Source organism: Planococcus citri, chromosome 5 (genome assembly GCF_950023065.1).
Source record: "Planococcus citri chromosome 5, ihPlaCitr1.1, whole genome shotgun sequence".
NCBI lineage: Eukaryota > Metazoa > Arthropoda > Insecta > Hemiptera > Pseudococcidae > Planococcus > Planococcus citri.
Genome location: NC_088681.1, coordinates 29,000,441 through 29,025,037, shown reverse-complemented (window position 1 = coordinate 29,025,037; position 24,597 = coordinate 29,000,441). Strand labels below are relative to the sequence as shown.

The following is a 24,597-nucleotide window of genomic DNA, read 5'->3' as shown; positions in this document are numbered from 1 at the left end:
ATGTTTTCCAGTCCTCTTCCGGCTATTTGTCCAAAATAACTCATTATCCTGGTTTCACATATTATTTTATTTAGCCTGGTTGGTTCTTGCAGTTGTTCCACAATTGATGCATTTGTTCGGTGCGCAGTGTATGCTATCTTCAACATCCTGCGCCATACCCACATTTCAACTGCGATCATCTTGTTTTAATGCCCAGGTCTTTGTTCCATATAAGGAAACTGGAAAAACTAGCGTCCTGATTAGTCTTGTCCTCGTTTTTATGGAGATTTTCCAGTTGGTGGTGACTTTTCTCAACCGAGACATCGCTGCTTTTCCAAGAGCTATTCTTCTTCTGATTTCCTTGGCTGATCCTCCATCAGCATCCACAAGTGAACCCAAATAAATAAATGAGTTCACTATTTCAAATTCATTCAGAGCTTCGGATTTGGTAAGTATCTAGCTCTATCAACAACCATGACCTTGGTTTTCGCCACATTTATGAGGAGTCCCATGTCCTCACAGACCATCCTGACCTGCCTAATCAGATCTGCCAGTACCTCTTCATGGCGTAATGGAGATTGGAGATTCTTCTTCCACCTATCTTGATGCCGCCTTCCCAGTTCTTAATTCTGTATATTTAGGCCTTTACGCTCGGTGGCGTAGTGGGTTGAGCCACAGCTTTCTGAACAAGAGGTTGTGGGTTCAAATCCCGCTAGAGACGCAGGCGTTAACGTGTAATGTATACATTTTAGTGCATTTAACATCTATTACATGTTAGGGGAGAGACGCCAAATATGGAATGTTGCCTAATATGGAATGCGACAATATCTCGAATGTTTACCATCAAAATCTACCGGCGATGGTCAGAATCGATTAAGCTAGTGAAATAACCTGGCTATACGAGTTTTGGTGGTGATCAGTAAAGTTGTCTGTGTTTAATTGACAAAAATGTGATTTGATATCAAAAAAATTTTTCTGTGAAAAATTTTGAATTGAAAAATTTTAGCAGAAAATTGTGCGAAAACATTTGTATGAAGATTGCTTCTAGAAGTGAAAAGTGAGTACTTTCAGAATATTTCATCAGTTTTTCTCGTAAGCTGCAAATAAAAAAGTTATGATCGTTTTTTATTCAGATTCTTTGGGTAGCCTATTATGGAATATGTTTTGTTTCTTACTTTTTAAGTATTCTTTCGATCATACATGTTCAAAACGTTAGTAATTATGCATCTTAGATGTATTTTAGGTCTCAAGTCGAATAAATTTGATTAAATACGCAATTTTATCCATTAATTTTTGAAAAAAATTTTCTTTTCAAAGTCGGATAATTTCACATTTTAAATTGATTAAAATGTGAATTTTGTTATTGTAGTCAAAGGTTTTAATTACTTATTACATTTCAAGTCAAATAAATTCATTTAAATACATATTTTTGCGAGTAATTTTTGAAAAAAAAACTATTCCATATTTGGGAACCATTTTTTCAAAGTCCAAAAATGACACTTTCTACAAAATTGGGAGTGGGGGGAAAAGTTTTTGGTTTTGAGAACTGAGCTTTTAGAGGGTGAAACTAGAGGGTTGCAGCTACCCATTGGTTGTTTGAGATCACCTTTAAGTTGATTTGGGGATGAGCAATCTCAATTTTAAAGATGGTATTCCATATTTGGCGTCTCTCCCCTAAGCTCCGAGCACCAGAACAGCAGTAGCAACAGAAATGCACGCTATCTGTTGCCGGAATCAAAAAGCTGTAACTGATTGAGCAACTATAGGTAGCAGTGATTACGGAACTCAGGGTTGTAAAAACCCGACTAGTGATGTATGAGCTACTTTGTAGATAGCGTAGAAAGCAACGGGAAACTACTACGTTGTAGTGGGGACTAGGGACTCCTAGTTACCTACCTAGTGGGGTAATTTATGCCCAGGCTGGGGGTAAGCTAACTAGATTAGCGCCTTCTGGTGGACTAGTTCCATCCAGAGGTAGACCCTGCCAAAAGTTCCTGCCTCTGTGCAGTTGTTTTAATCTCTTGGACATAGTAGCTTTGACACTGGCCACTAATAGTCTGTTAGAACAACGCTCAGCAGAGTAATACATTGTATTGTATCTGTCAGACGTATGACTGTCTGTCAATTGTGCTTAATATAATAAACGTTAATAAGCAACTGGATTGTTCCTTATTCGGTATTATATGGTACTTGTTGGTTACCTATACAGCTTAGGCTTGTTTAGTCCCGAAATCTAGTGGGGCCCCTTGGGAGTGTTAGGACGTGGAGGGCACCCCAGGGAGGGAAAGATAGGTATTACCCCCAACATTGGCGCCCAACGTGGGGCCCTAGGGAGTGTTAGGACAAAGAGGGCACCCCAGGGAGGGAAAGATAGGTATTACCCCCAACATTAGCGCCCAACGTGGGGCCCTCGGGAGTGTTAGGACGAAGAGGGCACCCCAGGGAGGGAAAGATAGGTATTACCCCCAACAACGTGAAAGCTCAAAACAACGTTGATTCCCCAGAATAATTGCAGTGGCATATAGGCATTCACCTCACCCTGGTAGGGTACCACAAAAATGCAATTTCCAATGTCCTGTAAAGGACAAGGAACCATGACAACGACGACGACGAGAGCCTTTAAATTACAAACTTCGAAAAATGATTTTCAATTGCAAACTTTAAGCTCCCGCAAAGTCCCGAATTACATTTCAACTTTGTAAGTTGAAGCTCCTGGAAACTCTAAAATTTAGGTAGGTACTTATTTGAAAGTCTCATAATTTGAAGCTTCTGGAAGCTTTTGAAATTCATTTTCAATTTTGTATTTTGGAACTCCTGCAAACTCCAAAATTACATACATTTCAATTTTCTAATTTGGTGCTCCTTCGAACTCTGAAATTGACTTTTTCAATTTTGTAAAGCTCCTGCAAACTTCGAAATTAATTTTCAATTTTGTAATTTGGAGCTCCCGCGAACTCCAAAATCACTTTTCAATTTCGTAATTTGGAGCCCCAGAAAATTCCAGAATTATATTGCAATTTCGTAATAAATTTTCAATTCTGTATAATTTGGAGCTCCTGCAAGCTTTGAAAAATAATGTTTTGGACATCATTGAAAATTACAAAAAATTCTGAAAAATAGCAAAAAACGAATCAAATTTTGGTTTTTTGAGATTTGCAACAATGACCAAAAGATTGGAATCACTGCAGCTGCAAAAATATCTTTCGATTTTTGGGCTAATTAAATCGAAATATATAACACTTCAACTCGCCCAAAAATAAGCAACTTGCAAATTTTCAACCGCTCAGTAGAACCCTAAAAATGGACTTGAATTTTAATGTCAATGGCCTTGGTCCACGTAGCATATCAAATCATCTTTTGGAAGTGGGCCATTTTTCACAAAACAGGTTGGAAGTGTGCTAGAACGAAAAAACCGCAATTTCTTCGAAAATGCCTCCTGTTTGAGGACCCAAATGATCTTCACTCCAGGAGCACCTCCAGAGCTAAAATTCTTTTTGAGTGACTTTAAACTCAAAATATACGAGAGCTTTTCACTGAATTTGGTCAAAATCTGAATGAAATTAGAGGCGCTGACTTATAGCCTCAAAATCATATCTCAAATCCTGTCAAGGGCATTTAGGGCATAGGTATAGTTTCGATAAGACAATTTAAAACTGAAGTGGTATATTGTATGAGGTCGTTTGTCAAGTTTTCAAGAACATTGATATGAATATTCGTTTTTTCTATTAATTTGAACGCAATTCCTCACCAGCTTGCCAATTTTAAGAAAACAAAAGACAAACTAGGCTATGAACATGTAGTGTGAATTTCGATTCTGAGCTTTTTAGAGTCACCAAGTTCAAGTATCCGTTTATTTTTAGGTGATTGGGCAATAACAATTTCTGATCGTAGAAGTATACATATAGGTAGGTAGGTACTCCAATATAATAATCGATTATCATACGCTGGGAGTCGAAGAAAAAACTACCAATATCTGTGAAAATATTAGTACCTAAATACGTATTTGGGACACAGTCGTAAAAATATGGCAATAACGATGTCAGACTCGAATAGCTGATACTTATTTTAATTACAAAACCAGACAGAAAAGTTATAAAACAAAAAAAAATCAATAAATCGACGATAGTATGACTTAGCTACTGTGGAAAAGCTATATGGTATACAGTACAAGAACGAGAACTGAAAACAGCTTTGGTTATTTCGTCGAATTATAGCACTGGTTCGCTGTCGCGGTATTAAAGGGTAAAAATTTCCAGACCATGTGCACGTCGTGAATTCGGTCAGCGTTAACTATTTCTGCTCAATGAAGCGCGTAATTGAATATCTGCGAAATTTTTTTCATTAAAAAGAGCGAATTTCCGTGCATATACCTACCTATTAAAAAAAAAAAAAAGGAAGAAAAAAAGGCTTATATGGTAATTGTTTGATATTCGACATTATAAAGCTCCAAAAGTAAAAGGAAAAAAAGTTGTACTTGCAAAAAAGTGTATCGAACGTAGCTCGAATATGAATTCGTCGCAATTACGAATCAGGCTACGTTTTACGGTTGAGAGATTTCGCCATTTCGCGTATATATACGTATCTGGATGCGATAAGCAAATAAGGGCGGAATAAGAACTGTTTGTATGGATGAAAATAATGCTCGAGATATTTTGATGAACGATCCCTTTATTTCAACTCGGTATCAGTAAAGGTTCCCTTTCAAGTAAACCTTATAGGGCATAGGCATTATCAAAGCAGCGAGCAGATAAAGTGTTAATGGATCCGAGCCGCCGAAACGTTTTTCCAAATAATTGTTACTATGGCCGTTTAGAATATCATTGGCGACACGTCAAACTGGGGCAAAATTACTGCCACAGACGTGAAAAATAACTCCTTACAACTTTATATACTAAGCCATTTGGGCAGAATGATTAATTACCGAGTTGTTTATTATTGTTATAGTATAAGTAGGGGAAAAATAGTGTCAAATGCAACGCGTAACGTTTCGCTCTGTACACACGATGAGCTTTTCATTTCCAGTTTCAAGTTGAGGTTGACTGGTGTTATGACATTTGTGAAATGCGCGGAATCACTTTGTTTTGATTATAGGTACCTGCCGGTGGTTTTCGCGGGATAAATCTTTGAGCAAAAGTTCGTCAACATTTCATTAATAGTGTGCTTGAATACGTATACCTACGAAGTAAGGGTAACCTGCAGGCCTATTTTAGCTAATTTGTCAGTAGTTCTGGGCATGACTCGGACTCCTTGCATAAAGCTCAGGCTTGATGCGGATCAAGCTGAAGACATGATCCAAATGATCATGTCTGATTGAGCATTGAGTACTTAAACTTGACCAAAAAACGTATACATTGATTTAAAATTTTCATTGGAGAGGAGACTTTACAACAATTTCTTTATTTTTAAATACTTAACACTGAATTGAAATTGTCAAAAATCACCTTCAAATCTTCAGAAAAGTAAAAAATATTGAAGATAAAAAAATCACGTTCAGTGGTTCCAAAAATACAAGTATCGATAATTTGACAGATACAGAAAATTTTCGTTGAATACTGTTTTTGAAAAAAAAAGGCCCGATCACTCAATTTATTTATTTCATCATCAGATTCCTCAATCTAACACCTATAAAAGTTTCTGGGGACGTAGGTACATTCCCCCTCTCATAGCCACTTGAATAAAATGTTGTATGAAAAACGTTTCTCTTTAGATCCCAAATTAATAAACAAAATTTGAAGGTCACAGAAGCACTACAAAAGTATTACAAAATTTAAAATACATTGCGGAGTTTGCAGGAGCTCTAAATTAGAAAATTTAAATTTTATTTCAGAAATTCAAATTTGAGTCAAAATATAGGAATAAATTGAAATTTAATTATGTAAATCGACCTGGAAAGCTGAAATTTGGTTTGAACTCAATTTTCGATCACCCGAGTTGATTGGTGATTGTTTCAAACAATTTTGGGGCCTCTAGTAGATTTTTGGATTCTAGTCGAAAAAATGCTGTATAATGTAGAGTGAAAATGAAAATGAGCACCTATTATTTCAGATTCGCCATTTTTGTGACCCATTCGATCAATTAACGTAAATATTTTATAACTAGCTCGATTTTGCGTCGGTTAAAATCCCAAATTTTCTCCTGCAATTATAGGGTATTCTCAAAAAATAAAAAAAATAAAAATAAAAATTAATTAAAATATAAAATTTCCATATTGTTATCTTAGAATTGATAATGATCAGCGATGATTGGTGTAATTACTCATTACTGTTTCGATGGTTTCTCTCATAAATATCACCTTAGGGGGGAGATTTATTCGACTCTCGACTAGCTCAGATGGGAGTTCTCTTGAGTGACCACTAAAGATTCTAAGTCATCAAGTACAGAAATGATCAACATTTAAATACCATTTATGTACAAAGGATTTATTCGGTCAAGACATTCACTACATCTACATTATTTATAACATATTGTAATATGTTATTTATTTATTAAATGCGTTCAATCTAGACAGATAGGATCTCCTGGCATATCATGGCAATTATACATGGAATTGATACCTTACTAGCCGAGCAATTTACTAAAGCTATGTATGCGAAATAGGTTCATAATGACGTGAGTGAGGAATCCATGCTCCATCCCTCACGTCTATTGACATCATCTATTAATTACAATAAAGCTATAATTAATATAGTGGAGACACCACCATGTAAGTTCACACTTACCAAACACTGCTCACTGTCACACCACCTCTTTTCCTTAGCCTACCCCAATAATAGTGGCTGTCAGTGGCTGCTTTACGAAGAGACACATGTATCACACGCTTCATTCAAGATGCCTAGGAATATCTTGATATGACCGCAAAGGTTATAATCGTGGGATCATTACCTCAGAGAATTAATTAATAACTACCAACGATTACGATAAAATCAAAATATTATCTTAAACACACGCGAGGTGGGTTAACCTGAAATAATGTAACTTAGGCCTAGGCCTGTTGTCACACATACAAATTACTCCTTGACCACATACTTCGACGAGGATCTTGCCACGGCCAATCGCAAAAACTAAGTGATGATACCTTTCAATCGACAGAAGCTCGTGCCTCCTTGACTATTGAAAGGTATTGTTCACTCTCTATGTTATAATATTTTCCCATGTTACTGGAACCCTCTTTACTAAATAGCAATAAATCACATCGCATAAAGGGTTACCCTAAGATCTATCACCTAGCAGGTGGAGGCAGATTGCACCATAACAATATAATTTTGAAATTTTCTGGGACTCCAAATTAGAAAATTTAAAATTAGTTCTGGAGCTCACAGGAACTCAATATTAAGAAATTTTCACATGAAATTCAAAGTTTTCAAAAGCTTTAAAAAATTGGTAATTGGTTCACTTTTCTCAAAAAAAAAAAGAAACTTGAATAATATAGGTAGCTGTTTTAAGGACCTGAAATTTTGATTAAGGAACTCTTAGAATATCATCTTTCGATCTAGCATGGTTTCGTTCAAATCTCTGTGTACCATGGAGTTCAAAAGGTTCCCTTGTGAGTTTTGTGACGATGGGGGGGGGGGGGTTATATACAAGATTATTACATCCGTACAGCGGGGGGGGGGGGTTCTTTTATTTGTAGTGAAAGTCTGTTTTGTTTCAAATGAGGATTTGGAACTTCAATGTGAACACTACTTTTTACTCTGGTATGAAAATTGTGATCTACAATTTTATTTATCGGTGGAATTTTGGAAAATTGAAAATTTTGTTGGATTCTCAAATTTTTTCTTTACCTATAGCTGGTCTATGGGTACTCATATTTTCTCTGAAGAAGAAAAAAAAATATATGCGAAATCAGTGACTAAGAGACCGAGAATTTCCTCTTGTTTCGTAATTGATCATTTTCACACAGTATTACTGCTCGTCGTGAGAATTTTCGTGCTGGTTGTGAATATGATATAACTTAACGAAGCTCGCATTATTGAGCAACGATGTTGATGTTCTATTTGAAAATACATGATTTATTTCAAACTTACCTATTCGCGAGACGCGAATCGAATAGAGGTATTTACATTGTATTGGTACTTCATATTCATCGTTACCTACAATACAGCACTCATTATTTACGGCGTTTAGAATAATGATAGAACAAAATCGAAAAAACGTATAAAAAAGGTACCTAGGTACCTATACGTAGTATTCGCAAATGCAGGTAACTCTAGCTAGGTACAGGCAAAGCTAGGTACACGTTAACGAGAGCACAAATATTTACGTTCGACAAAGTTTCTTCTGTAACGTAATGAAATTAGGAATGATTGAGTAAATATTTTATGTTTCAGAAAAATACGAAAGTAGTGTTCCAATATTACCTCGCGGAATCCATCAGTACGCTTTTAAATTCCAGTTGCCGGAATCCTCGTTACCGTGTTCATTTGAAAGTAAACCAGGTTACATCAGGTATTATATAAAAGTAAGTAAATGACAATTTTATTTTACAGTTCGTTACAACGCAAACAATCGCGAGTACAATTTAATATTTTAGAAAAGATTGTTTTCGAGTCAATAATAATGCATTTTACTCGGTTACCTTTACCTAGAATCTATTCGGCATGCTAACGAGCTTGCAAAATGTATCCTAGCAATATAGAGGAGACTGAGGTGCAATGCGTCACACTTTTTACATTTTATTTTTTTTTCTCTAAAAAAACAGTCTTGAATTTAATTGCATCATGAGATAGAGAGATCTTTTGCGCATATTTGAGATTTTTTCAAAATTTTAGAAACCTCATACTTTTGAGCAATTTTAAAAATTACTCTATGATTTTTTTGTAGTGACACTTCACCTCAAATTTCGCTAGGTTGCATCACATACAGATGGAGATTTGGCGAGTATGACACTTCACCCTTGAAGCATTTAACCCCAGTCTCCCATATCTATCATGCAGAGCGGAAATTTTCGTCGGTTGCTTTAAAAATACTTATTCTCTGGTGCAAACGGGTTCTGCGCCAGGAATATGCATTCTTTGCTGCTTTTCTCTAAAAATTACGCTACGAGATAATATTAAAACATGAATATCAACTGAGTTATACCCAGGAATGAACTACCTTCTTTATTTAATTATTTTACGACACAGTTTGCATCGTCGTTGGTATTTAGTTGGTTTAGGTACATAGTAGTAGGTATTTCTATGTAAGTAGATATTGGTACTTTCTTAGCCATCATTATGATACCATATGCCTACAGTAGTCTATCCACAACTACGTCGTGGGTATTTTTGTTGGAAATTTTCAGCACATTTTCTTGTTTTTTTTGTTGGATTTGTTACTATACGACGATAGGTATATTTATTAAGGTCACGATTCTGCAAATACCGTACCTATACTATACCAAAATGGTGAGATATCTTTTACGTTGACACATACGAGGTGTTTGTTTGACAGTGAAACGACGGAAAGCTATATGTGTTTGAAAAGTTACCTTACCTTTTGATGAATAAAATACACGTTTCTCGTATCAAGTTGATAGGTTTGATTGGGCAGCGGATATTGTTACGGATTGTGACGAGTAATGGGCAGATACATACGAAGAAGAACTACGCGTATCTCGTATGAATGAAATTTTTTCATTCTAACTTAGATGAAGGTACCTAGCGAGATAAAAGGGCAAATGAAACAGACCTTGAGAGTTTGGAAAAGTTCGGAAGAAATTTTTCACGATTTTGTTGTTTATAAGATTTCAGACGGGTGCAGGTATCTTTTCACTATTTTACGCTGAAATAAATAACATTGGACATTAGACAAGGTGGTGAATTTCGTTTAGTGCTATAAACAGCTTGTGAAGTTCATCGACTTTGGTACCTATCTTCATAGAGCAAGGGAAGTGCGGAATGGGCTTACTGAATGTGTATGTATCTACGATTTAATTAAAAATGTGTAGGTACCTACCTATTAAGGGAGATTGGGGGAAGGGGGGACCAACAAATTTTCATCATTTACATTGAAAACGTTAGGTTAGGCTAGGTTTGGTTGAACAGCCTCATAATTCAACTCATATTTGAGGTAGGAGTCTAAAATAGTGGATCGAATCGAACAATAATGATCATTGAAATAGATTTCATTTATTTAGGTATCTGGTATATTGAACAGGTATCGATCTAAGGTGATTGATCTCATTGGAACCAAAAAATTGTTGTTTGAAAAAAGTAGGCACTCATAAGAAATTACATCAAAATCAATTGAACCTTTCGTTCAAAAAAATATGTAATACGTAATAAATGAAGGTTATTCTGAACTTTTTAAGACCAAGTACATGTGTATTTAAAAGGATAAAAACTGAATTTTTTGTGAAAATACAAAAAAAAATATTATGATTAAAAGATTAATCTCTCGATCAGATCAATTTCCAACAAATGAATTGATCTGTTGTAATCGAAAAAAATTACCTCAACACTCAACATTGGAAATTTATCAAAATTCAAAATTCAAAAAAAAAGAACAGTTGAAATTGTAGTTGAAAGTATGCAGATAAATGATACGATATTGCAAGATTTGAGCTAATACGTATGGTACTAGGTAGGTACAAAATTGTTACAAAAAAATACCACTAAAATGATGATTTCTGCTAAAATGTCTTGTAATAGACAAATTGTTGCATCGCTAATGAAAAAGATTAGATCTGATCCGGTCTAAATAGATCATATCTGATCAAAGCTCTGATCTGATTAGGTCTGGGAAATATTTAGATCTCACTAGATCTGACCACATCACTGATGAAACGAGTCTGATCAGATCCAATTAGGTCTCCCTGGTTAAATGTGATCGCTGATCAGATCTGAACAGATCTAATTTGGTCAAAATTTTGACGTGATCAGATCTAATGTGATAAAATTGTATTCAGGGAATGTCTGAATATGATCTGATTTTATAAGATCCGATCAGGTTCCCTCTATTTAATTCAATATTTGGTCTAAACAGATTTAATCTGATTAAAATTTCGATCGGGTCAGATCTGACTAGATCAAATTAGATGAATGGAATGCCTAAATCTGATCTGATCTAATCTGATCTGATCAGTTCAGAAGAGATCTAGTTTGATCAAAACTCTGCACTATAGTCAAATCTGGTCTGATTAAATTGGATTTGGAGAATGTGTAGATCTGATCTGATGCAAGATATTCATATATCTGACAAGATACAAGCGAGCTTTCTGTATTGGACTAGCTCACGTCTGAACAGATCTAATCCAAAAAAAAATTCTATCTGAGATTTAGTCAAATCAAATTGTAGGTAAGTATCTAGAGAACGCGCAGAGCTGATCTGATCTTATCAATCAAGCTTGCTCGGATCTATTCAGATTTGACGAGATGATGTAGTCTGATTTTCTGAATTGGATCTAATCTGATCTGATCAAATTCTACAAAAAGTTCGATCTGAGATCTGATCAAATCGAATTGAACCAAAGGAATGTCCGGATCTAACATAATCAGATCAGATTCAATTGAGGCAACAAATACATAAATAAGCAGCGAATGAATGAATTTTCCGCTAGGAGCCCAAAGGGAAAATATTGACTCAAATTAAGTCAGAACAGATTTAGTCCGATCAGAACTCTAGCTGGCCTGATTAATTCTGCTAATTTCAAATTTTAAATTGCATCCGGAAAATGTCTGAATCTAAATCTGATCAGATCAAACAGGTCTCATGACCGGATCTAGTCAAGCCAGACAAGATGTAGTCAGGCTGTCAGGTTTTCTGTATTGAATCTAATATCTCGGATCTGATCATTGATGTTTGACTGTTCCTCTGAATTGCTGTTTATTTGTAGCAGTGTTCAATTTTTGAACTGAATTGTCAAATTCAATTTTAGAACAAAAAGTCAGAATTTGCCTCTAAGAATTATACCTTTCAAAAACATTTTCTTTGAACTTTTCTCAAAATTTCTGCAGAATTGCATTGGTAGGTACCTACTTTTTTTTAATTCAAAAAGTAGGTAAAAATAAGAAAGTTCACTCGTAAATTTTTCCTTCGAAAAAAAAATTGATCTCACTCAAGAAAATTGAATTTTTTCCCACTCATTCAATTTTTTGTTGTTGTTAAATTTAACAAAAAACGTGGAAAAAATTCAAATGTGACCTTGAAAGAAAGAAAAACGTTAATGCTTCGATTTTACACGTAGAATTTTCATATAGCAGACCTAGACTTCATAAAGAAACTCGATCAAATTAAATTGCACACCATTAAACGATTGAAAAACCTCTTACATTTGAACAACACTCCAAAAAAAAAAAATTAGTCCAACGTTCGGTAATTTTTATTTTTAAAAGACACCTATTCAAAATACGTGTTTTTCTCCTCCCAACCAGTACACGTTCTACGTCTGAATTTCTTCACTGGTAAAAAATTTTAATCTCTTTCGATAGCTGAACGGACTCTATGCAAATTTATTCTAAAGCCAAGTCGAATAATTTAGTTTTTATTTAATTATTTTTACGGGCTTCTTTTTTTACACAAAGATTTCGATCGGTTTCTTTTACATTTACTTGTATACTTCAAGTCCAATGATTCTGTGCTCGAGAAAATTAAAATTTTCTACGTTCGTCGTTTGATCAGTCACAATTTAAATCTTCAATTAATTTCATTCGTTTACGAGATTAATCGGCCTCGTTTCTAATTAATTTTGTTTTCGTCGCGTTCCAGTTATTTCTTTTCACCACGCTACGCCGACAATAAATAATCTTTATGCGAAATGAATTTCACCTAGAATTTCACTCCAATATTATATTATATTTTAAGCAAAAAAAAAAAAAATCAACTTGAAGGTCTTTTATATTCTTTTGTATAAGTAGGTATAAGAAATGTTAGTATGCTTCAAGTATAAATCCATGAAGCCAAATTCAGACCTAGGTACCTAATCAAATAAATGGATAGAGAATATAAAACGTTTATAGGTCTAACAAAAATTACTACTCAAATCTAAATCGCAGCAAAAAAATAAAATAAGATACTTAAGGATAAAAATCGTATTGCACGAGGAGATTAATTAATTTCTCAAACGATATCTCGCAGATCTTCATTTCGAATATTTGAAGATTATACTGGAATATGAACTATTAAGGAGTCCTATTTGGTGAAAGATCTGAATGATGGTTCAAATTCAAACGATTACCATTTTTTTCTCTACGGAATCACTCGTATAGTTCGTTATTTGAAAGACTATAATTTAATGCTATACTATTTCTTTTGAAGTATTGCCAAAGAAAATTCCAATCGGAAAAATGGACTTTTCCTAAAATCGTTGCTTTTGCAAAAAAAAAATACTTAACCATTTCTCTGTTGAACCATCTATCTTGTAGTATCCTCTTGAGTTTCGCAACTCTCTTAGGACTCGAAAAATACACTCGTATAGCTTGTTCTATTCACCTCGAAAGCTCATTTAAATTTCGAATACCTACCTACAAAGATATCGAGTAAAAAAGGTAGGTACTCATTCGATAAAAAAGGAATTAAAACTTGAAAAAAAACGCTTAAACTGAAAACAATTTGAAAAAGCTGCCATTTTCAGAGGTGAAATAAAAGTATATCCGGGCATAACGTCAGCTATTTCGAACCCGACTATTGAATAATGACACGGTTTCATAGTTTTTCTAGTAAGTATATATATTATTTTACTGTAGTGGGGGGTTTTTTCCATGACTATAGGACGACAAGCTGAAACGTGTAAATTTCTCGTAATAAAAGTGCAATCGAAAACGCGTAAATTTTATCGCCGATAATTTAATTTTAAGAACAGCCGGTTCCTATGTATTTGCGAATTTATGGCCGCTTCTTTCGGCGTGTATTTTCAAATAACGTCAATTTTTTCCAATTATTTTCGCGTTTTATTGAACCAACCGTTTGGCGTATTGTTCGAATTCGAGAAGAATATAGGTACCTTATTTCTTTTATATTCCTATTTCCAAAACGTCTCGAATTGGCGACGTCGTCATCTTTTTCAACATCCGCAAACAACCGAGTCGAATATTTTAATTCTTTACCGATGGTATTTTATTTTATCTGGTCGGGTTTTCTCGATTGTTTGGCAAAAAAGGGATGCATATTTTGAATATTCTCTATGGCATCTGTGTGTCGTTTAATAGCTGTAAAATGTGTATTATTTGGCAAAACAATTTTAACTGGGGTTACAAATCTGTCATTTTTAGAATTTTTTTTTCATTTAGAATTATTTTTAAACGTACCTTCTCAGAAACTTGTAGGTATTTCGAAAATTATTAATTTATTAATTTTTTTTCAAATCATGAGCAAAAAAAAATGTGTACAAAAATCTTGAGCACATTCTCAAATACAGTGGTCCATAATGCTGCAACATAGATAAACATTTGAAAAAATATCCTTAAATTCGACGTGTTATTTTATGTTTTGGCTGCGAGGAATTTAAATAATCTCAGATAAAGCTTTTGTATATACACCGACGACGTATTGCCATTTCGCGGTATAACAGCTAGCTACGTTTGTTTTATGCATAGACAAAGAAAAAGAGAGAAAAAAAATAGTGTTTCCAGACACGAAACACCAGAATATGAGAAAATGTGTACGGAATATCATTTTATCCTTTCGCTGTCTCCGGTGGAAAGTTAATACAAAGCATATTGTTTGTCTAGAGGGTTACTAAAAAAACCTAGATGCTTCGATTTTTATCGAAAAAAACACTTTGAGAGTCTTCGAAATTGACGTTTCTTTCGGCGATTAAAGTAATACCGCGTGATATTTTCTAGTCACGATTAGGTATAACTTCTCGCTTAGTTTGAGAATGCTTTCAGGGCACGAATACCGGGAGCTATGAACTAAGAAATTGATCAGGATGAAATTTCATGTGTGGGATGAGATCAAAAGTGGAAGTATAGGATTATTTTAGGGAAATATAATAGTGCATGCCAAAAAAGAGAATGCGTAACGACGACGAAAAAATTTACAAAATTTGTGTTTTCAACGACAAATTATGATGTTGGAACGACTACAAAGATTTGATTTTTTTTTCACTTTTTCAGAAGTTTTTGGTATAAATTGGTCAAAAGTTCACTTTTGAATTGTTACTTTTGGAATTTCAAGGTAACCACCTAAAACAGTCGAGGGAGTGCTCAATCTTCTTCTTCTTATCATGTCCGGGACATTCGGACTTTATCATACTCTTCCCGCACCAAGTCTTGGGTGCAGAAATGTGTTCACTTCTCCCCAAAGCTGCTCTCTAGTATACCCTCATAGAAAATCACTACTAGTGACTTCAAAAAATTACTAGCGTTTCTGAAAAAGTTACTAGTGATACCAAAAACGTTACTAGCGCTTGCACTGACGCTACTAGCGACCAACTTGACACTACTAGCGACCAACTCGTCACTACTAGCGACCAACTCGTCACTACTAGCGACCAACTCGTCACTACTAGCGTCCAGCTCAACGCTACTAGCGATCAGTTTGGCGATACTAGCGATTATCTCAACGTTACTAGTGAATGATTTAACGCTACTAATGACCGAGCCGACACTAGTAACGAATGAAAATAAAAGAATTACCAAAAACCATAATTTTGAAAATTTTCCGCTTGTGTCAGATCATTTTCCTTTTTCTTTCTCCGACCAAAATTAGATAGTAGCAAAATTGACTTCTCACATCACAAATAATGCGATGTTTTTACTTGGATTTTTTAAAAAAAAGATCCTCCGCTGCATTTCAGTCAAACTACCAGAAATCCTCAATCTAAAACTCCCTTTTTTTTCGCCGAATATCTGGAAATAATCATTTAACATTTTAATTTTTTGCCAAATTGGTTATTTGTGAAAATATAGAAATTATATCCTGAAAAACATGAAGAATTGTCAATTGTCAAGAACTTTTGTTGTGGCTTGCTCAGTTGCTCTGGCCCCATTTATATTTTTAATATTCGGAGGGGGAGGGAAGGGGAGAGGAACGGAAAAAAATTCATGAATTTTGCGAATAAAGCCTAAATTCCAGTCAAAATAATTAAAAAAAAATCGAGGTACCAGCCCCCTCGGGGGTTGAGAGGAGGGGAGAGGAACGGAAAAAAGTCCATTTTTGCGAATAAAGCCGAAATTGCAGTCGAAAAATGAAAAGAAAATCGAGGTACCAGCCCCCTCGGAGGGGGGAACGAGGGGAAGGGGATAAGGAAGGGTCCATTTTCGCAAAGAAATATCGAATACAAGTGTATGATACCCATTTAATTTTGATCCAGAAATATTAACACACCAAAAACTCAGTTTTAATTTTGTAAAAAATCATCAAACTTGAAATTTTTTAAAGTCCAGAGTGCTAAAAAGTGCATATAAATGTTTCAAACATCTCATCTTCTAACTTCCCCAGTGGCCTAGTTGGTTAGGCAGATGACTGAAGAGTGAGTGGTTGCGGGTTCAAACCCCACTCCAGGCATGAAATTTTTTTTGATTTTCAAAATTTTTTTGGGAAGAATTCGTTGTTCTAGGAGGGTCTACGAGTAAATAGCTGCCATTAACATGTTTTTGTCATGATTTTCAGTGCAAAAGGAGGTGGTCATCATTTTGTGTCTGTCTGCAGTCTGGATACTTCACATCATCCAGGATGCCCCACCTGGTGAAGTTTACTGCCATTCTGGCGCATCCAGCTCGGATCCTAGCTGTTCAGTGTAAGCCACTCTGCATAGGGCAATTTGTGTCCATTTGCCAAGTTCTAGCTACATGTGGCCCCCTCAAGGTCCAACCATCTGCTCTCTCTCCCCTCCTCAGGATCTATGTCCATTACATGTGTCTCCCTCATGAAACTCTTCCTGGACTTCAGTCTTGGGGGTCACTTGTCTTTGGCTGAACATGACATAGCAGGGTTCCTGTTCTTTCTTTGTCCTCTCTATATCAGCTGCTACACTCCGCCTTATCCCAGGAATTGTGATGCCACATATTCTTGGTAGGTATGTAACACTGGTTGGTCTGAGGCATCTGGCCGGACACCATTCTCATGGTGGTGTTGAGGGCAATGGTGACTTGGCATGTGGGGATCTGCCCCAGACAGCACATCCATACTCTGCTGTAGAATAACACAGAGCCATGGCTGTTGTCCTCAATATCTTTGGTTTTGCTCCCCATCTAGTTAATACAAGTTTGCACAGTAAGTTGTTTCTAGCAGAGCTGAAAACGGTACTCGCTAACAGCGGGTAACTACTGTACCCATAAGTACCATAAATTCCCACTGCTCGGTAGTAGCTGGTAGCGAGTCAAAAAATATTTACACCTGTTCACATTATAGCTGGTAGCATGTTGTATGCAGGGCCGGACCCATGAACACAGAAAATTTAGTGGCCTACCAAGATATCTCATTTTAGCGGCCCTGATTTTGGGCTCCTCAGTTGATCGGCCAAATTTTTTTCTCCCATTTTTTAAAGTGCAGGACACTGAGCATAAAAATTTATTCAGAAATTTTCTAAGCGACCCAGTTTTTACCTCATCAGCCCAAATACATTGTAGCCCACTGAGATTTTCTCGGTAACTCAGTGGGTGGGTCCAGGCCTGGTTGCATGTGTAGATGGTGTATCGGCATTATGTCGGGTGGGTCCAGGCGTGGTTGCATGCGTAGTGGGTGTATCAGCATTATGTCATCATTGCCAAAAATCATTGTCAAACGTCAATCACACTCAACTCACCTATGACAAGTGCCAAAATGTAACTCCCCCCACTTACACATTATCATGTTTTGTGGTGCTTGGGGTGCATGCGCAGACTAAGTGCAAAAACAATCGGGTTGTGCTCGCTATATGCTACAAATCTTTACCCAAATCAACTCAATACCAGCTACTATAGTGGGTTAACTGGTATTTTAATTTAACCAGATTACAGGTTAGCGGGTAGTGTAATTGTTTTCCACTCTGGTTTCTAGCTTCTACCTTCATTTTTGTGTTCTCACAGTGACTCTTATCTTATATATTGTATGTGTGCGTGTTCAGTCAAGCGTGATACCAAAGTATGTACTTGGGGTTTTCACAGTTCTCCATCTGCACTCCTCCCCATACCAGCTTCAGTGCGTACACATTGCTTTTGCATTCTTTAGATGGAAGCTGCACACCTGACTTTTTGGATGGATTTGGTCTGTGGGCATTGTCCACATGGTAGGTTTCCAGTTCATTCAGGGTTTCCTGCAACTTTTCTCGTACCTCTATGTGCATATCCCCTGTGTGGTTGCTGCCAAATCATTTGCGTATTGAAAATAAACTTGAAAATTTTGAAAATGAAATCGGGAATTCTGAAAATATATAAACATCAAAAACTGAAATTAAAATCATACAATAAAACAGCTCTGTGAATAAAATCAGAAACTGAGAATTCTAAAAAAGAAATACGAGTATGAAAATTTAAACTGAAATTAATTTAGTGTAAAAATCAAGAACTTTTCATGTGAAACAAAGAAAAACAAAAAATAAAATGAGAGTAAATCAGATAATAAAATTGAAAACTGAGATTATGAAAACAAAAACTGTGAAAGTTAATAATTGTAATTTTTGAAATGTTGTTGGACTTGGAGTTTCCAAAAATTTTAACAACATCAAAAATTAAACACAAAATCATGAACTTATTAAAAACGAAAATAAAAACTGAAAATGTAATGCTAAAAATCGAAAAATTGAAATGCAATAAAAAACTAGGATTGAAATTAAAAACTGAAAATTAAAAATTAGAAATTAAATTTCAAATCAAAAACCAAAAAATTTAACTGAAATTCTTGGAAATTAGACCTTCCATTCCTCCCCTTCCCGCCAAAAATAACCGATAGGTAAGTGAATTTCGGAGGGGGGAGAGAATCAGAGGAATAAACTAATTAGAATCGCAATCATGAATCTGGGTCAATTCAAGAGCAGTTTTCCAAAATTCATGCTTGCCCGAGTCGATTTTTCAAAAATTAACAAAAAAGTACGAAAATTGTATTAAAAGTTGCTACCATCGCTCCCCCTCCACCACCTGCTATTCTGAGCATATATAATACATATGCTCATACCTAGATACGGTACACGTGAATACCAGCAAGTACAAACGCCTTTAATTTTTATTACAGACATCCCCTCTTCCCATTTACCTACCAAACAGACATTTCAAAACTTATTACATTTCGCTAGAAATATATTCGCGATTTCTTTTCTAATTTACTTTAGCTTAAAGCAAAATGCATCTCTCGAGAAGCTGGCTAGGCTCACATAACCGTAATTTGAAGGTTTTAAAGAAATCTTTTGAATTAAGTTTAACGCGAGGGAAGCTTTAAAATGATGAAGATATAGTACTACGAACATAGTTACTTAGTAAATACGTATACCTAACATCGAGTCGTAAAAAAAAAAAGCAGAAAAAAAAGTATAATACCTACTGTATAAAATATTTAACGAGTCTTTTCCCCTTTTCTTTTGAATAAAGAATTACATTTGTAATATTCGATATTGTAGATACCTACGAATAGTATTTTTCGTACAGTAAAATACCTTTTGGGGTTATTTAAATTTTTTTTACTCGTCCGATACGGAGATGGTGAAGATTCTTTATCGATTACGTAGCTCGCGAAAGACGAGCGATGGCCATCATAAAGTAACGCTGATTTAAATATCAAAAGAGAATTTCCATCGGAAAGGAAAGAGAAAAATTTTGAAGGCAGAATAAATTCCGAATTCCGATTCTGTACAGCAAAGCGTGGTTTCATCGATGGCTTTGAAATTTGTCGATTTCATTCTCCCCAACGAATACCGCCCATGTCTAGAAATTCCAGCCACTGTATAGTTAATTGGGGTGCACGAGGGATGGGAAAAATAAAATAGAGGAAGAGACTCGCTGTGTCTTGTTTTACCAATGCTGTACTTACTACAGTAGTAGGAGTAGGAGTATTAAAAGACGACGATAGCGATGCACGAATACGCGTATTTGTAGTAAGTAGGTAAGCTAATCGTCAAAGAACAAACTAAAAGCTTAAGACAGCTTGTAAAAATAGTACTTAGGAGGTTTATTACGTTTTAAGAGCTAATGCGATGTAAAATTATCATAAGGGTGAAGGTCGACACAGACGTAATACCTACGTAGAAAACATACCTCCGTGTAGTTAACTAAGATTTTAAGTAAGAAATTACACCCTAGGGTACATATACAGCTACCTATACAGCATAGAGATTGATCAATTATACAATTGTAACGTTTAATCACGCATTGAATATGATTGCGAGAGAATGCTCGTCGCGCGCGGTAAACGAGTAGAAAAGAAAAGCTCGTCGACTCGGCTCGAGTGTAATTTATTTTTCCACTCGGTTCATTCATTTGTTGGGGTAATGGATGTTTGAAATTCTTTCAAGCTCGAGTAGCTATATGTACATTGTACGTACAATACAGTATACCTACTCGTCGCGCATAATAATAAAAGCCAACATTACATTTTAAGGTAAAGTATACAGACACACGGAATGAAGAATGTAAAATCTTGACGACTCGTATACCTACACACATACATATACAACGAAAAGATAATTTACTAAACCTATGCTGAAGCTTTATGTTTTACAATAATACATCATTTTGCAAGCTATAAAATTATATTTCGTATATACGGCGGCTGCTTATTGCTTTTCGTTCTTTTTGGCGTTTTAATAAACGAGAAAACGTGTAGGACGTATAAGATGACGTTTTACTATGGTGGATTTTTAAGCGCAATTACGAGTATTTCGCGTACACGTGTGTGGTATCTTTTCACGTGTCGGAAATATCTATTTTCTACATACTACGAGTATATAAGGTGACAACCAATGATGACGAGAGAAGTCGATGTGTGTAGTGTATAGATATATAGTGGTTTCGTGGCTATTCACCCGACCGACCTATAATGATGTACCTACCTATGAGTAAGGTAAAGGTATGGTAACCTCGCACAGCACATCTTTGTGTGTGGAAAAATTTCGTCGTCGCTTGTATAAGCATCTCCATTTACAAAGGTCCTAACTAAATGGTATTGAGCTCTGAGACGATGTCGCAGTAGGCGTGATTCTCGCTACAGGCTAATTGACCATTATTGTGAAGCTCGGAAGCTGTAACGATGACGATGACGCACAGAATATGGCTTTTATTCGAGAGAAAATATCCTGCGGTTTTTCTCCGCAAGTAATAAGGATACGGCGATGATGAAATATGCTTCCAAGTCCATAGCCAGTCGTATTCGTTGTGTGATATGAATTATTTCCAAAGAAAAGACGACGATTATGCGCTAGCTGTTTCCAATGTGACAATGCTGAGATTGTCTCGTCGTACGTCTCATCGTTTGCTTAAAATGACTTTATTTCGTATCAAGTCGGAGTATTTATCGACTCGATGTTATCTTTGGGAATATTGCTTCTTCATCCTGTAGAAAATGGGTTAGTGGGCATCAATGATAGATAAGTTGACGATCTAAAAAAAAAAAATGTTGAAAATTCGAACTTTTGTGGTCAAATTTTAACCTCCCCCTCCCTCCCTCCCTCCCTCCCTTCCTTCCTTCCTTCCTTCCTCCCACCCTTCAAGCAGAAGCATAAGGCTTGAGAATTCGATTTTTTAAGGAAACAGTGTGGGAAAAAACACACATCACAGTGGTCTGTGAGCAGTGTGAGCACCCACAAAACGGGCGTAATTCAAAAACTTACAATAATATTTTTTTTGTAGGGGTATGGAGTGGAGGGGTGAGGGGGGTCAAAAATTCAAAATTTGACCATAATGACGTGTGATATGTTGAAATGTATGTTTTCGAAGGTGTAGATCACGAATCTGACAATATTTTTTTCGTAGGGGTGAATGGTGAGGGATAAAGAGGGTAAAAACGGTGAAAAATTCAAAATTTGATTATAATGATGTGTGATACGTCAAAATGTACCAAGTATGAATAATTCAACTGAAAGTAAGTACTTTCCATCAATTTACTGGATTTTAGTTTTTATAAAGTATGTAATTATAGAAATAAAATTCATCTTGAAACCCCGTTTTTCTCCTACTCGGCTGCACAAATTGGAATAGAACAAATTTTCGCACGTAGATGCACGGGAAATTCCAGTGGCTGGTAATACTTGAGATAGTGTACATATTTCAAGATGTCAATTGCCATTTTTGACCGAAAGTGACCCAACGACCCCCACAGTCGATTGTAGTGAAAAATCATAGCCCCCAACAGAAAATTCTTCATCCCCCACCCTTCACCCATCCTACACCCTCGAAAACGTACATTTTGACATATCACACGTCATTATAGTCAAATTTTGAATTTTTCGCTGTTTTCACCCCCTTCATCCCCCACGAAAAAAATATTGCCAGATTCGTGATCTACACCCTCGAAAACATACATTTCGACATATCACACGTCATTATAATCGAATTTTGAATTATTCACAGTTTTTACCCCTTTCATCCCCTACCATTCAACCCTACGAAAAAAATATTGTCAAATTCATAATCTACACCCTCGAAAACATACATTTCTACATATCACACGTCATTATGGCCAAATTTTGAATTTTTGACCCCCACCCCCCATACCCCTACAAAAAAAATATTGTCAAATTCGTATTCTGCGACCCCAAAAACATAAGGGAGGATATCATTTTACAATTGTTTTTGGGTTTATTGTAAGTTTTTGAATTTGTTTTTGGATTTATTGTAAGTTTTTGAATTACGCCCGTTTTGAGGGTGCTCACAGCCCACTGTGCGATGTGGATATCAAAAATGATCAAATTATATCTCTACGTTTCAGCAGCACAAAAATTTTTTGAATAATTGATTCATTTCTGTTTTCTTTTGCTTCTAAAATAAAGGGGTATAACATCATCAATAAACTAATCTTCAAAAAAAAAAATTCAAACCCCATTTGTTTTAAAAATATGAAATCCTTACAGACAAATTAACGGTTCAAGTCAGAAACTCAAAATCTTTCCCACGGTCTTTTGACATCACCCCGTCACGTCTTCAAATCAATCTCCATCGTCAAAAAAAAGTCACATGACCTATTCTATTTCTCACCTACCTACAGTAAAAGGAGAAACAATAAATGTGAAGAATCGCTTTTGATAAAAAAAACTTTGGCTGTTACTTCCTAGTTCCTCCTCTCTTCTAATATTGAAAGTTCCCAAGTCTTGAAATACACTGTACCTATTAGACATTTTTTGAAACATGAAAATCTTTCAAATAATTTTAAGGTTTTTTAAAAATGATGCTGAAAAATCTGAAAAAATGACAACCTATTGGTTTGAGCTAACAGGGTAAGTGGAGAAATAGGCAAGTGAGATATTTACACCGAGAAAATTATTCTCTTACCCTACGGATTCCGGAATCTAACCTATTTATCTGAGGTACGTTTCTTGAAGTAGACGTCCCATTGAACATTAGATACGTCCATGCGAAGGTTTTAATTTCCAACTTTTCTCTTACCCTGTCTAAAACAAACGTTACATTATTTCACATAACCAGATTATCTACTAGAAATCGTAGTTTCGGCTTGAAACTCAGTTCAAACATTTTTGTGAGATATATGGAAGGAAACTTGCGTTAAGGATGCTAATTTCATAGTCAAGGGAAGAGATTGTGAGATCGAGGGAAACTTTTGAATGTTCATAAGCTTACTTAGTAGATATTCTGCTTCGTTCATTCTGGCATCGATATGTCTATAGGCTACCAATTTTGTTATTTTTGTAATTTTGTACATCTGAAAAAAATTCGTGAATAGGTTAAGTATACCTAGGTATGTAGTTCAGAAAAAATACTTTTTTCAATGGTACATAATTGATGTTGGAAATTTTTTGAAAATAGACTGGTATTATTGATCAGTTGATTGGATTGAAAAAGAAAGCAATAAAAACAAAAAAAACTTCGGAATTGAAATTCCATCGACATAAAAAATTTAAATTATTGCCCATTGAGCATTTCAGTGATATCGAATTTATGTTAAGTAATGTTAACGAGTACGTCACTTTTTTCCTTTCGTTTGATAGGTGGTATCAGCAGCGGAAACAATCGACAGTCACCTTGAATGATCGTAAATCATTCAATGCCCATCAGTATAAGAATTATCAGAACAACTTCTATCTCGTAATAATGATATAATGGTGTGAAAATTGACTTATATACCAACTAACTCGTATCTTTGAAGTGTTGAATGCATGTAGGTCTGACGGTAATATTTTTTTCGCAAATAAAAGAATTTTTCAATACTGAAAACTTTAAATGTAGGTAGTTAGATACCTGAATCAAGCTGTGTATAATTATTATCAACAAAAAAAGCTGTTCGTATTCGTGTTGGATTTCTTCACTAGCTCCCAAAAATACTGTCAAGGATGGAATTTTCTTATTTGTTCAGTGTTGTAGTTGTGGCAGTTTTCATGATTCACCAATGGGCAGATTCAACCGAAGCTTCACCGTTCGTAATTTTATACTTTTGATTAATTTTTTGTTCTTAGATCTTCATAGGTAATCCATTAGAAAAAGTTATTGAAATTTTTTTTAAAAATGAGATCAGAATGTGATTATTAGGTATATCTGACTAGATCTGGTTAGGCCAGAACTTTGATGTGGCCAGACCAAATTGAATCTGGTACTTACCTATAATCTATTGAATCCGGGGAAT

General features: G+C 35.4%; 1 protein-coding gene across 1 annotated transcript in view; it reads left to right on the top strand.

Moving 5' to 3' along the window:
- LOC135847264 (arrestin domain-containing protein 3-like) overlaps positions 1–24,597 on the top strand; it is a 95,665-nt gene that overhangs the window by 44,173 nt on the left and 26,895 nt on the right. Inside the window, exon 4 of the mRNA XM_065366721.1 lies at positions 8,307–8,437. Within this exon, the coding sequence (XP_065222793.1) occupies positions 8,307–8,437 (131 nt within the window). The remainder of the gene's footprint in view (positions 1–8,306; positions 8,438–24,597) is intronic.